The sequence below is a fragment of the Phytophthora infestans genome, genomic scaffold, assembly GCF_000142945.1.
Source record: "Phytophthora infestans T30-4 supercont1.37 genomic scaffold, whole genome shotgun sequence".
In the NCBI taxonomy this organism is placed as follows: domain Eukaryota; phylum Oomycota; class Peronosporomycetes; order Peronosporales; family Peronosporaceae; genus Phytophthora; species Phytophthora infestans.
The window spans coordinates 962,250-977,665 of NW_003303722.1; the positions used below are offsets into that span (position 1 = coordinate 962,250).

Genomic DNA, 15,416 nt, shown 5'->3' on the forward strand with positions numbered 1-15,416 from the left:
CTCGGGGCTTTGAAGACTGAGCACTGGGTAACGAAGCGAGATTTGGAAAATGAAGTGGGATTAACATTGATTGCCATCACAAACTCCTCAAAGTTTTGTGGAATCACCTTGCAGAACAAATATTCATGCAAAGACATTTTAGATTCAATGAACAGTAATTAGAGACCGTTTTTTATAAAACCCGTAGATGAGTGTTATAAAAAAAAACTTAATTCATGTCGTAACCACTTTGAGAGTCATAAAGTCGATAACGTTGCTAAAGCTCCGTTTGCCAGTTATTTTAGCAACCCCCGCGACCAAACAGTAACGACCGTGGTGAAAGTCTGTGCAACCAATCATTTTTGACCGAAATAAAATAAAAAAATATTAAAAGTGAACTAAACGAATTCGCCATATTCCCAGCCGAACTCACCAGCGAACGGACCCGTCGCACTCTCCAGAACTTATTTTTTTACTGCGGGGTTCTTGTCCATAAATCTGTTCTAATCTTCAGATCGGTTCCGTAGTCGAAGTTCGTAAATACGTATTACGAACCAACCCAGAGCTATTAGATTAATAGTATTGATAGCTTATAATAAACCGACATGTTTGCCCATCACGCGCTCAGGTAGCAATCTGGTCAGATGTATACGAACAGAAAGTCGTTATTGCTCAAGTACACTGTATCTTGAAATGGACTCTCACTTTACCTCCAATTTTTTACTTTGTGTTTTTACAAATTTCGACACTGGTTCTAGACTGACCTTTAAGAGCAACGCTTTGCGAACACGGTGTGCTCACATGGTTGTCACCTCGATCTCCTTAGAATTTACATATAAAGTTGTAACGGGGTACGTAGCCCTAAGTGTACCCTGGTTACGCGAAGTGTGACACTTCACACTTCAGGAGTATGACACGTCATACTCCGAGATATTTGGTACAAGGTACCAAGGTCGTTCAAAGCCAGCCATTGGTCAAACGACATTGCATTTCTATAGGTAACTTATAGTTTGTATTAAACCCCAAACTTAACCTACCTATAAATGTACTCAGTTTACAATCTACCTTATTTAGGTCACTTCGCTCTCTTTAATTAAAGAGGGGACCTGTGAACTGCCGTTCACTGAGAGTTTGTATACTCTCGGAAGATAACTTCCTCTAGAGCAAGGTGCTGTGTGACCCCGTCACACTTGGTAGCACTCGTAGTCAATCCACGCCACCGCGGGTACACTACCTGAACCTCTCCGGAATTCGTTGCCATGGATAGGAACGATTTTTCCCATATGAACGACTCTCAGTTCGAGTCGGTTCGGAAGATGGCAGGCATCTTCAGGATGGAGGCCCTGCAGGGCCTGGTGGTGTCAACACCGACTGAGCAGCTCGAGCGCGTCAATGCATTCGACGCGTACGAGCAGGGCCTCATCGCGCATGTGCGGGAGAGCCTGCAGGCTCCGGCGGCGGAAGCAAATCCGCCTCACCCGAAGGCAATACGGCTGAAGGTTTAGCCGTATGAAGGGAAGGAAGGCGAGAACCTTCATTTCGGGGTCCGAGAAGTAGAGCTCGCGATGGACGCGGCTCTGATCTCGACCGAGCAACTTCGTGTTGCTTTTGCACTCTCCAACCTTAGCGGTCGTGCTAAGCGTTGAGTGTACACACGGGAAGCAACATCCCCTGGATGTTTCACATCCTGTGCTCAGATGTGCGAACAGCCCCGAGCCGCGTTCCTCCCGGCGAACTACGAGTACCGCCAGCGTTCGCGCTTCCTCGCGTGTAAACAAGGAATGCGCGAACTGCACGAGTATGTGCAAGAGATACGGGAGCTCACGGCGCCCCTAGTGGGAAACCCACTCAACGAACACATCAAGATGACTGTGTTCATGGACGGCCTTCGAGTGGGCCCCGCACGCACTCAGCTGTTCCGGGTGCAGTCAAGCACCCTTGAAGAGGCGATTCAAGTGGCTCTTCAAGAAGAGTACAGCCATCGCCAGGCGCGTACGCCGGCCTCAGTGTGGCCTGGGCGTTCCTTGTCGGCTTCCGGGCGAACAAGCCCCAACGGACCAGCTCCCATGGAACTCGGGTCCGCCGAACAGCGTGACATCCGCTGCTTCGGCTGCGGATAGATGGGCCACTTCAAGCGCGACTGTCCCGCGGAAAGACGCCGCAGACAATCCTTCCCCAAGCCCGTCCTCAAGGGTCGCTGGCAGAAGCCAGGATCCCGGGGACAAGGGGACACCGGGAGCCAGTAGGGGCGGGGCGCCCTACTGGGAAGAACTAAGTCTTCGTGATGGGTGCGCGGGTGGCCTTACCACGGGGACTTAGCCCCTGATCGTCTTTGCACCCTCGTATTGGCGAAGAGAAGCGGCAGGCTGCTCGTCGTACACGGATGTGTACGGGAATACGATCGCCCCTTCAGAATCTTAGTCGATTCTGGGGCGTCGAAGAATTCCGCACGCCGCCAGACGGTTGCTCGCAACAGCAACAAGTTGTCCGATGCTTTGAGAGAAAGCAAGGGCAACGGGACGGTGTCAGTACGACTGGCCGACGGGAAGGTCGTCACTGTCCCCAACGTTTAAGTGGATCTGGCCGTCAGGTTTGAAGACTTTGACAGCCTCGAACAGTTCACTGTGCTCGATATGGATCCATATGATATGATCCTGGGCATGCTCTGGCTTGAGTAGCACGAGCCCTGGATCGACTGGCGAGGCAAGGTAATCGGTGCCAGCCGCCCTGCGCAGTCCGACAGAGCATTGGTGAGTCATATTCCCACCTCGGTCAGGACCCGGGGCGCCCGCAAGGGCTGTCAGGGTACCAAAGCATCCGGCAGATGCTTAGGATTCGTCGACGTATATGACGACTCCGAGGATGTTTTGATGGTGGCCGCGCCCAGAAGAGGCGCTGACCAAGTGGGTAGCTTACGTCCACAGGCGGGTGACTTAGTTCCGCAGACAGCTGCAGCTGTCATGAACACTGAAAGCAGCGTGTTCAGAGTGGGTAACAGAGTTCCACTCACGGTAGCCCAGACCTTAACTGAAGAGGAAGACGTCGGATACGCTTCCTGTGTGGGTAACACAGTGCCACACGCGGTCGCCCAGACCTTAACTGAAGAGGAAGGCGTTGAACACGCTTCCTGTGTGGGTAACACAGTGCCACACGCGGTCGCCCAGACCTTAACTGAAGTGGACGGCGTTGAACACGCTTCCTGTGTGGGTACCACAGTACCACACGAGGCCACGAGTGCCTCGGATGTCGTTGTGACGACATCCCTTGACGTGGGCAGCAAAGCTTCCCGTCACAGCCGCCGTCGGCAACGACGCCGCCGCCGCCACAAGTTGAATCTGAACTTCGTTCAAATCGACGTCGCTTCAAGCGAATCGGAGTCCAGGGCCCGGGATCCTCCGACAAGGCCGGTGGAAAAGTGCTATCACATCTTCGATGGCAAGACCGGTTTACCCGTCAAGGCATCTGGTGTCCACTTGGAACCGTTGCCAGAGGTTGCAGAGATACTGCACCTCGAGGAAATGACGGTTGAGTATTTCCTGGCCAACCTCAAGGCTGGAGAGATTGATGAGATGGTACTTATGAGACCTGAGACCACTCGGAAAGAGCTTAACTCCTCCTCTGTCTTGGACGAGAACGTCCTGGAAGACCTAAACAAGCAGCGCCAGACGCGCTTGGGCTCTGATATCCTTAAGAACCCCAAGGATCCGGTGTATCCTTTGGTGACGAAGTATGCGGACGTGGTGAACAAACACCCACCGACCCAACCCCCACCGGATCGAGGCGTACGGCATGAGATTGATCTCGTGCCCGGCACAAAGTATTGTGTCACGAGGCAATGGCCTCTCCCGCGCGAACAGTGCGAGGTCATTGATGCCTTCTTCGCCACGAAAGCGAAGGCAGGCATGATGCGGGAGTAGAAATCCCCGCACTCGACGCCGACTTTCTGCGTTCGGAAGCCGAACGGAAAGTGGCGTCTGGTTCACGCTTATAACAAGCTGAACAACGCAACGGTATCGGCCCAAACACTAATCCCACGAAAGGATATGTTGTTAAACAACATGGCCGGAAGCGTACTGTACAGTGCGCTGGATTTGGTAGACGGCTACTACCAGATCCTGATGCGAAAGAGCGACATCCCGCTCACCGCGGTGAGCACTCCAAGCGGCATGCTTTGGAAGTGGTTCGTTATGCCGCGGAGCTTGTCTAACGCCCCTGCGACGCTCAATCGCCTGGTGACGCAATTGTTCCGCCCATTACGTACTTTCGTACAGACGTACTTCGACGGCATATTCGTCCATAGCCGTGCTGAGGAAGGAAAGACGGCCATGGAGGTGCATTTACGACACCCCCGTCGAGTGTTGGACGTAATGCGAGCGAACGCGCTCTACGCCAACATCGGCAAGTGCGTTTTCGCGTCACCAGAGATTAAAGCTCTCGGTTGCTCCGTAAGCAACGTGGGCGTTCGGGCTGACCCAGACAAGGTCAAGGCCATAGCAGCATGGCCGACGCCCCGATCCCAGAAGGATCTTCGAAAGTGGTTGGGCTTGGCCAGCTAGCTTCACAAGTACAGCGCAGGGTACGCGGGCTTCGCTAAGCCCTTGTCGAGTCTCCTACAGAAGGACGTCGACTGGCGCTGGGAGCAAGAGCACCAGGATGCGTTTGACAGCATCAAGGCCAGTCTCCAAGAGGCCCCTGGCCTGGCCCTGCCGGACGAGACGAAGCCGTTTAGCGTCGTCTGCGATGCCTCCGACTACGCCATCGGGTGTGCATTGCTGCAGGCCGACACGGCTGGACACGAACGAGTCATCTCGTTCCAGTCCAGGCAGCTCAAAGCCGCCGAGCGGAACTACCCTGTCCATGACAAGGAGCTCCTGGCAATGAAATATGCCCTTGTGAAGCTCCGTGTTCACCTTCTGGGCTCTAGGCCCTTTGGGATCTACACAGACCACGCGTCCTTGAGGACGGCGACTAAATCGCTTCACCTCTCCCAAAGGATGGCGAGGTGGCTGTCCTTCTTCGCGGAGTACAACTTCCGCGTCGAATACAAGCCGGGCAAGCTCAACGTGCTTGCGGACGCCCTCTCTCGGCGTCCAGACTACGAGTTGGCCCACATCACACGGGTGACAATTGATATATATGATCGGATACGCATGGCGTATCGGGACGATGAGGCTGTCGCGCCTATCGTCAAGTTCCTCACGGCAGGAACGAGCGCGAAGTCCGACTGGCTTTCGTCGCGACAGCGCTCCCGGCTCCGCCGATATGAGCTGACGGATGGCCTCCTCTATTACCGGGTGGAGACCAATGAACCTCCGCGGGTGGTCGTGCCCAACGATGAGGATCTGAAGTTCGATATCCTCGCGGAGGCGCACGACGCGCCCTCCAGCGGCCACATTGACCGCTAGAAGGCCTTCCTGTCGGTCGCTTAGGCCTTCTGGTGGATCCACATGTACAAGTGGGTCGCCCGGTACGTTAAGACATGTGAAACATGTCAGCGGGTCAAACCCGCAGGGCACTCTTCGGCTCCACTACAGAGCCTGCCCGTACCGGCTGACTCTTGGAAGTCGATGAGTCTTGACTTCATCTTTGGGCTTCCCGCCGACGGACACGGCAACACCGGAATTTTGGTGTTCGTGTGTCGGCTGAGCAAGATGGTACATCTTGCTCCGGTTCCCGTCACTGTTACGGGCGAACAAACCGCAAGGTTGTTTGTTGATGGCGTGTTCCGCTATCACGGTCTCCCGGAGACGATTGTCTCGGACCGAGACCCGCGGTTCACTGCTGCGTTTTGGATAACGCTATTCCCTTTGTTGGGAACTCGTCTGCAGATGTCCACTGCGGACCACCCGCAGACAGACGGCCAGACCGAGCGCGTCAATCGAGTGCTTGAGGACACTCTGCGCAGTGTGTGCGCGGCTGCGCCACGTACGTGGTCGACGCAGCTTCCGGTTGTTGAGCTTGCGCTCGACAACGCGGTGCACGCGTCCGCAGGGTTCACGCCGTTCTACTTGAACGGCTTCCGTCATCCCAGAGAGCCTCTCTCACTTCGAGGAGACACTGACTCCTCTATTCTAAGTGGGGGAGAGGGTCGTAAAAACCCCTTTCCTCCCAAGTCTCCGATGTGAAACCAGTTCCGCTGCAGAAACAAGTGGAATCCTTTGTGGATACCAAGCTGAGCGCTATCAGTAGGGTCCGCGAGGCCATGGCAGCGGCCCAGGACAGACAAAATGAGTACTTGACAAACATGGAAGAGGAAAGAGGAGTGTGTTTAAGGTGGAAGACTTAGTGCTATTAGACACGAGGCACCTACCACTAGACACTGTCAGCTCCGTTGGCAGCAAAAAGCTGAAGCATCGCTTCATTAGACCATTCGCAGGCCTGGACAGGCACGGTGCGTCGTATACCATCGACCTCCCTAAGTCAATGACGACGCACCCGACGATCTATGTTGGACGCCTTAAGAGGTACGTTGATCAGCAGGGGGTTGCTGACTCGCAGACCCACCTTGGTCCAGCTCCTCGAAGCGAGGGCCGGCCACAGCCATCGACGAGGGCGTTGGAGCAGGCACCCAACCCTCGGTTTGAACAGCAAGGCTGCGGTCAAGACCGTACGCAGGAGAGGCTCCGTACGAACGGACCCCGGAGCCATACGCCGCGTACGCTGAGTACGCCGGGTACGCACCATACGCGTACGTCTGGGAGTGCGTCGAAGGCGGCTCCGGATGTGGCAACAGAGCCTCGATCCGTCGGATCATGTGGAAGGCCTCGTCCATATCGGATGAAGAGGCCCGGCGATCCACCCACAGATGCAGGCTCGCGACCTCACGCTCCAACAGGTCCAGGCGGCCCACAAGACGACCGAGCTCGCCCTGATATCCGACCTGGGCGGCAGCATCTCCGCCAGTCCTAAGACCAAGTGCAATTTTAAGCACGAGGACGCGTTGACGGAAGCGGTCACCCTCAGGGCTTTGCGTCGGATCCGCAGGAGAAGCACTCCTACGAAAGTAGCGTTCCAGGGGCGCCTCGTACTCGTACCCGTACGGGGGCACCTCCGCCCCTGCTTGACCGGAATGGAAAAGTCCACTACCACGTGGAGTGGATCCTCCAGGGGCAACGGCATCGCGGTAAGCGACAGCTCCTCGTGAAGTGGAGGGGTTATGCCCACTCCGAGAACTTGTGGGAGCCGATTGAACGGCTCCTGATCGACTGCCCGAAGGCTGTCGCAATCTGAGAACAGAAGTGGCGGCGGCTTCATAAGTAGTCCGGGGCTTCTTGCGCTAACGGGGTACGGACGTTGATCACACTCCGTACCTGCGCTCATCGTGAGCGCTAGAAGCCGCGCGCTTCAGAATGTACCTTGGCAGCATGCGCTTGCTAGCCATGTGGGCAAACCGGACACGAAGATCACGCTGGCCCAGGATGCGGGACAACAGCTGATCTTCATGGAGTTCCCGTAACTCCGAGGGTGAGTGCTTGAGAGACTCAGCCCAAGATCAAAACATGTCCTCACGTGAGCTCCAGTTGGGACAGCTCTCGTGAAGAGCCCATGGGTAGCTACAGAGAGGGTAGAGACTACCTCGGTTCTCGGGCTTCTTACGACAAGTCGTGAAGTCCTTAAGAGGGATGCGGTGTGGCGCGAGAAGCACACACCGAGCCGCCTCCAAGTTGTCAACAAACAACTGCCCCTTCTGAACAAGGGTACGTTCGTAAACGCTCCTAGAGGTGTGGTCGCCAACAAGGCCACGAGGAGTGACGAGAAGCTCCAGAAAAGGTCAGCCCCAGAGCTCTCCTCGGGAGGCCAATACCCTCATGAGTTGATGGCAGCTCCCTGGCTGACGGGTGCCACCACCGAACCCCCACGCATACGCTGTGCAGCTTGGAAATTCTCCTGCTGCTGGTCGAGGTCGTTAGCGATCTCCCTGGGCTCAGGTATAGCACCCTCTTCCTCTTTCTCCTCGTCCTCTTCATCCGAGGAGCCGAAGAGGCCCCGACGGGAGTATCCGGTCTCTTTCTCCTCGCGGAGTGGAGACTTCGAAGCCGTGCACTTCTTGGAAAGCTTGGCGCCTTCGGCTTTAGCGGCCTTAGCACGCGCAAGACCCTCGGTAAGCGAGAGACGTTTGCGAGGATTCTCCTCCTCCTCCTCGTCAGCTTTGGGGGTGCCCTTAGCCTTGATGGTCGGACTCTCAGAGCGCACAGATGCCCTCGGACTGTGATCACCGTGATTACTAGCGAGCGACTGCACGCTGTCGTCCTTGTGCGCGCTGGGCACTGGGCTGTGCCCTCCCGAAGAGCCCACAGGAGCATCGTGCGTGCTCTCGGACTCGGCTTCGTCCTCACTGCCCGAGTCGAGCACACGTTCAGCGAACGGGGGGTTTGGACGGCTGTCTGGGGAGGCCGAGGGTGACGGACTGCGGCGCTTGCTCGTACGCTTGCCCACAGCCGCGCCACCAGTTGAACGGTCGCCTCGGAGTCCACCTTAGTAGCCTCCTTGGAGTGCCAAGCCTTTGCCGTGAGGCTTGGTGCTTTTGGCTTGCGCCTTTTCGGCAGCAGCCTTGGAGCGTGTCTTTGCACCGCTCTTCGCAGTGCCACGAGCATGGTTAACGGTCGAAGTGGAAGACCTGGAAGAAGAGCGCTTAAACTGCTGCTCGAGGCTCTAACGGTGAAGTGGGCCTCCGCCGCGCTCGCGCGGCCAAGTCGATGCATTTCGACTTTGAGAATGAACGTTTGTGACGTACACCTCTTCATTTTGATTGGTCGGTAACCCGAACCTAAGTGGGGGAGGATGTAACGGGGTACGTAGCCCTAAGTGTACCACTAGTTACATGGAGTGTGACACGTCATACTTCGGGATATTTGGCACAAGGTAACAAGGTCGTCCGAGGCCAACCATTGGCTGATAACATTGCTTCTAAAGGTGAATTATAGTTTTTATATTTAGCTCAAGCTTAGCCAATCTGTAAATATACTCAGCTTACAACTTACGCTAACAGTGATCGACAGCATCGAGGACGCTTTTTTGTGTAGCTGGAGCAATTAATGACCTTATTTGATGCGGTTTTTAGGCTGGGTAAAAGTTATGCTGATTCTTGTATGTTAAAAACGGGTGGGAAATAATATAAGTAATGAGCGTATAAATTGACTTTGTAGCTTGCCTCCTAGACTTTTCCCTGTTTTAGCCAATAATATGTTTCTATTTTAGCTTTATAGGTTTATGATATCTAATATTTTATGACACATTTATATTCGAATATAAAGGTTTAATGATTTAGACTTGAATAATATGAAGAACAGTCACAGCTGTGTTTTGAAACAACTACTCGACAGATCGCACTGAAACGTATACAAATATAATCTGTAGAGCTAGAGCTTTCGATTGATGTATTTTAATGGCATGTAAATTGGTCCCTTCGCTCCCTTTTGGTAAAAGAAGACCTGTGAACTGCCGTTCACTGAGAGTTTGTATATTCTCGGAAGCCAACTTCCTCTAGCGCAAGGTGCTGTGTGACCCCGTCACAAACGTGCTGCAGTGTGTTGTGGCACGGCTTGACCAGCTTGCTCGCCGAGTTGAGGGCTGCTGGCCACTCGCTGGAATGATTAATTACGGTGCACGTCTAATTATGGCGCACGTCTAATTATGGTGCACGATTATTTGTGGTGCATGACTAATTAACCCTTCTACACCGGCATTACGGATAATCCGGAATACAATTTATGGAGGTGTTATTATTCCGGGATCTCTGCTTCGCAAAATCTGTCATGTTATTTCCGCATATAGGTATTTGTAAACATAAACTTTGGCAGGGTAAGCATCGAACCCGTGACATGATTTTTTGCGGGAAAGGGTTTGGGTTACTGTATAAGAATCCACGAGGCCATGATCCGTCCATTTCAAAATCAGCGGCCACCCAGACAGACCAACACTCTCAAGATGGAGAAGCCGTTCAAGCAAATTTGGAGAGAGCTGACCAAAAAAGGTTGGAAATCCAGACGGCCGAAGGGATTGAGCGTCGACTACACCTACGTACCATTCGAGGGAGATGCAAAGGGCGTTGAAGGTGTCGACTACTTCGTTGGTACGCTACCGACTTGTATTGCTGCGTTGAAAGTGCCTAACTGTTGCTGTGTATACAAAGGTGAAGTGAGTCTACTACGCTACTGCCGAAGCCAAGGATGGCTGGAGCTACCTCCTCTACCAGCTTCAGTGCTTCCTCTCCAGACAGCAGCTTCTCTGGAAAGTGAACTACTGACTACTGTCCCCAACACAGGAGCCGGATTGGTGACTAATCATGAAGCGACTGTTGCTACTTCTACGGTAACCCCCCCCCCAGGCCCAGACAAACCAACTGCTGCCGAGAATGATATCTCTAATTCCGGGAAGACCTCAAATGGCAAACGGAAGGCTAGCTCGACAGGAAGCAATGCATCGAGCAAGCGGCGCCGGACTGGTATGTAATCGCTGTCCTGGTCTGTCTGTTTGCTGCTAACGTATTGACGTATTACGGATTATACAGACAGCACTGTTCCGGAGAGTAATGCTCCTGTTCCGGATAACACCGTACACACTATTCCGGATATGACTGGGGCTCTTCAGGATAATGCCTCACGTGCTGTTTCGGATGGATTCGTTGATACTGCTCAATGCTCAAACGATCACTGTGAACGCCCAACTCCTGCCATTACCCTCGATGACTTTGACTCGGATGATTTCTTGGCTGCTCTTCGTCGAGACAGTCTCTTTGACAAAACCAATGATGAAGAACTCTACTTGGAGGAAGGAGACTGGTTGCTATCTCTCGACTCTGATACCTAAGAATATGAAGATAGCATTTTGTTGGACAAGGACATGTGTGATGTCGATGACGAAGCGTCAACCGGATCTTACGAGGACGATGAACTAGACGATGATGTGAACTTTGGTTTGGGTAAGGAAGTCTTGGATGATCTGCAACGTGCTGGATGGGACACGTACGATGAACACACAAATGGTCAGCTACGTTTCGATGCTTCGCCGATGTATGAAGGGCCCTTTGGACCTACCAAAGCTGCGCTAGCGTATGCAGATAGCCCCCTGGCAATGTTTTTCTTCTTTCTTCCGAAAGAATTGTGGAGGAAGATTGAAGAGGAGACGAACAAGTTTCGAGATGAGTGTGTCGAAGAGGTAGCGCTGTCGATGCGTGAACGTGCACGTCTGCGCCGTGAGAAGGCTCCGTCCACTGTAGTGCTGTCAGTGGAGGAGTATAGAACCAAGCTACAACGCAAAACCGCCATCCAACCCCATGAGCTCATTCGGTTCATAGGCTTGTTGATCGCCCGTTCACTGGAGCCACGTCGGGAGAGCCTAAGCCGCCATTGGATAACGAAAGTGGAAGGTGCTCTATGTGGAGGGACGTTTGGTCAATTTCTCAGTCGTGATCGCTTTGAAGAGATCACACGGTACATACACTTCAACGACAACTCGCAACAAGCTACCAGCAACGATCGGGCATTCAAGATCCGGCCTGTGATCCAAGCGCTCCAGAAGACGTTTTTCCGCGGGTATCGTTTAGGAGCCAAGATCGCGTTCGATGAGGGCATGATCCCCATGAGGCACAGACGAAACCCCATGCGCCAATACATGTCTGCTAAACCGAACAAATGGGGGACGAAGTTTTACTTGACGTGTTGCGCTGAGACTGCGTACTGTTCAAGGTAAGTTGCTTCATCTTCCGTTTCGTAATATGCTCAGGATGTTACTGAACATATTACGGATTCGAACTAATAACGGATAATACTGACTATGTAATGGATGGTGCGTTGTAGGTTGGATATCTATTGTGGGAAGGCCAACAAAAACGAGAAGAATGTCGCTCAAAAAGCAGTTATCAAGAATCTGACCGAGGCGTTGCGAGGTCAGCCATCTCGGCGCTTGATTTGCACGGATAACTTCTACACATCTGTCCCGCTTTCGGACATATTGCTCTCGATGGGATTCTACCATGTGGGCACTATGCGTCGAGACCGGCTGGGGTGGTGCAAGCAGATTGAGCTCACGCAGAAGACAAGACCAAAGAGTATGCAGAGAGGAACCTACCGTATTGCTCAGTGGCGAAACCGGCCTGAAATCGTGGCGTGTGTGTGGATGGACAACCAACTTGTACGCTTTCTAGCTACTGGATGCTCGACGCAACCTGATAAAGTTTCTCGGCGGGAACCGGATGGCTCTATCACAATGGTACCATGCCCGCGCTTAGTCGTGGACTACCACGAAACGATGGGTGGAGTGGAAGTCCACGACCAGTTGCGCTTGCAACGTTACTCAATCCAGCGGTCGGTTCGAATGCGAAAATATTACAAGACTATATATTTAGGCCTTGTTGACCTTGCTTTGGTAAACGCGTTCGTCGTGCACAAAATCGCCAAGCAGCGCCAAGGGAAATCCGTACCAGCACACGCTGAGTTCATGCGGCGGCTACACGCTGACCTTCTGTCGCAAACCCGTGAAGATTTTCTTCCAGAAAACAACGGCGAAGAGCTGTTAGCTGCTCCGGTGCCAAGGCAGCCACACGCCCTGCAGCAGAAGAACGGGCAAAAGAGTAGGCAGTGGCTGTGTAAGGTGTGCTCCGCGTTGGCAGGACCGGGAGTTCGGAGCTATGAGAGCAGCTACTTCTGCCGGACCTGTTCGCTTTCCAAGAAGGGCCGTGTAACCCTGTGCAACAAGGCGCGACGGCTGGAGCAGGGCAGTGAGCTTACGTGTAGCCAGGTGTGGCACCAAACGTGGCGCAACGGTACTGCCGTCCCTCCCGAGCTGCAGCACAAGATTCGCTTCGTAGCGAAGCGCCGCGTGGACGACGGCAACACCGACGAGGATTTTTTGTAGGATTGAATGAAAGTGTGTTGGCTCCATGAATGATTGTCATTTTGGCGCGAAATTCGTTTGCCCATCCGGTAACTATCTGAACATTTTTGCAGGGTTATATTAATTCAGAGAATTTTGTGCGCTCTTTGTTCACATGCCGTTTTTGTAACAGCGTTCTCAGCCAATCGTAAGCTCTCACTTGATGACGTGTCCCTGCTATTGGCTTTCAAAAAGATATTTAGTACTGATTTTTCCGTATACGTTAATTCATGTGCTAATTAATACGGATAATCCGGAACAATTTTCGGGGTAGAGGGGTTAAAGCTATGTTATTCTAAATGATCTCTTAAGTACGAAAATTTGAAGCACGACTGATTTGAGTGAAGGGTGTTTTAAAACATTTTTAGAAAGCCTTGCGTATCGCATGTTCTCTGATGCAAATTATAGCCGCACCCTCAAATTTGGCAGTTAGCTTAGGTGGTGAGCAAAGAGGACTTAGTTAGTACTGCAACTTTAAGTCAGAATACCAATGTATATAATGCGTAAGCACTATATATTTTGCACAAAAATAAATTTATTTTGAAACTAGACAAAAAGATCGATATGTACTGGTGCAAAATTATAGCCGCACTCGTAGCTACAGCAGCTAATAGCTAATTGGAGACCCACGACAAAGCAATACCTGAACGACGCGAGTAGGCATGCCTTTGACAAGTGTTCTTGGTCAATTTCATTCCAACATTTGAGGATACACTGCTTTAATTTGGCTGTTGTGTCGAATTGGCGTCCTCCAGCGTCACACGACGGGCTAGCACCCCAAAATATTTTCAATGATGTTTAAATCTGGGCTTTGAGCTGGCCAAGACATTGTAATAACTCCTTGATCTTGAAGAAAGTCCTTGGTCCGACGGGTAGAGTGGATGGACGCGTTATCATGCTGAAATATGGGTCGAGAAACCCCATGATGTGAGCGAAGGTTTTCGAAGTAGGGAAGTAGGTTTTCTTGAAGAGGCTTGACGTAGTCTATAGAGCTTTGACGACCCTCCAAAACCACTAGGTTTGTTTTACCATGCCAAGCTAGCCCCTGCCGTCATCACGCTTCCTCCACCAATTACTCGTCTTGAGTACAGCTCGAGGTCTTGACGAACAGTAAGCCAAAATTTTACCCTTCGCTTCATCAGATAGAAGTTTGCCTCTCGGCATGCTTACGTGGATCGTAATGGCGACAAAGTGTAGACGCACGTCATAAACGTGAGGTATCCATTACTGCAGAAATAGACGTATAGTTCTGAAGAAAGTTGAAAATAGACCAGTGCGGCAATGATTTTGCACCAGTACATCACAAGCCCAACTGCCTACAATTAGAACCTTAAAAACTCTACAGGCCGCACGTAGACGGCTGTTGACGTACAAATAAGTATTATAATAAACGAGCAAACGTAGGTGCGGCTATAACTTTGCACCAGACTGTACTACATGTAGCAATCACATCCATTCTGTTGGCCAGATACACCACCACCCCGTCCTAATGTATCACCCGTCAGCTGTGCCATCCGAGGATACGCTCATTTCGCTGGTGACGAAAGTCTCGCGAGCAACCGGTTGGACAATTTGTTTGTATACGAATTGATGACAAGCAGCTTCGAGCGTGTCCAAGCGAGTAGCTTTCATCAAACACTTGACACAGAGCGCCACCTTCCGCTGAGTGAGCTCCAGATCGAGTGAGATAAAACTTAGCTTCTTGTGCACTTTGCACAAGCCACACACCGCTTTAAGACACAACTTGCAAGTGCTGTCAGACTTGCCGATTCTTAATTTCGGTTTCTTTGCTCCAGCAGCCAAGCGAGCTTCTTCATCTGGCCGCAGTACGAGTACTTCACGCCTGCCATCGTGGCTTGGACCATCCCCATCATAGCCACCATCCGGATCATATCACCCTTCGGGTCCATGATACCTGTGCCACGGCAGTCTGTGCGATCAGGACCTTCTTGACGAAAGATAGCACACAACGACATGTTCCCACGCACTCGAGAAGGCAACTCATGCGTCTGTGGGAAATTCACGGAGTGCATCAAGTGGAAACCAACGCGATCGCCGTTTCTGAGACTCGTGAGGCCTGTGCTTTCAACGTAAACATAGTCGCGGTTGCGTACAGCTCCAATCGACGCTCCAGGGATGTCGATCTCCATCCATTTTACGACAGTGGACAGGAAAGGCTCGTCCACCGTTGGCTCTACAACTGTCGCCAGCACAGCCGCTGCGCTGAAGTCATTCAGGTATGACGCTTTTATCCTCATCGCTTCTAGCGTCGGATTGACGAGACCAAACATGTTCTCGTCTAGCGTCCCGGATAGTGGGGCAGTCATAAGAAGCTCATGCAAATTGGAGTCCGGATTCGAGTTCTTTCGCTCGATGTACGTCGTCGCGGCGCCCGAGGAGGAGAACCTCTTCCAGCGCACGAGGTCGATCGTCTTTGCAATATTAATATACTCTTCATACTCTTCAAGCTTGGCATGGACCAGAGTGTTCGCGATATTCACGAGCTTCGCGCGGTCTTCGGACGTGAGTGTCAACTCTCCGAAAGGATTGACGGTGAAGCGTTT

The 15,416-nt window shown here is 52.3% G+C and overlaps 1 protein-coding gene across 1 annotated transcript; it reads right to left on the reverse strand.

Annotated features, from left to right (window-relative positions):
* Positions 1-14,665: 14,665 nt before the first annotated feature.
* On the reverse strand, positions 14,666-15,143 carry PITG_15436 (uncharacterized protein; the record flags this gene model as incomplete). The annotated part of the gene is made up of 2 exons (XM_002898341.1): positions 14,666-14,687; positions 14,827-15,143. The coding sequence occupies 2 exons, from the start codon at positions 15,141-15,143 to the stop codon at positions 14,666-14,668; spliced, it is 339 nt and encodes a 112-aa protein (XP_002898387.1).
* Between the last annotated feature and the right edge of the window lie 273 nt (positions 15,144-15,416).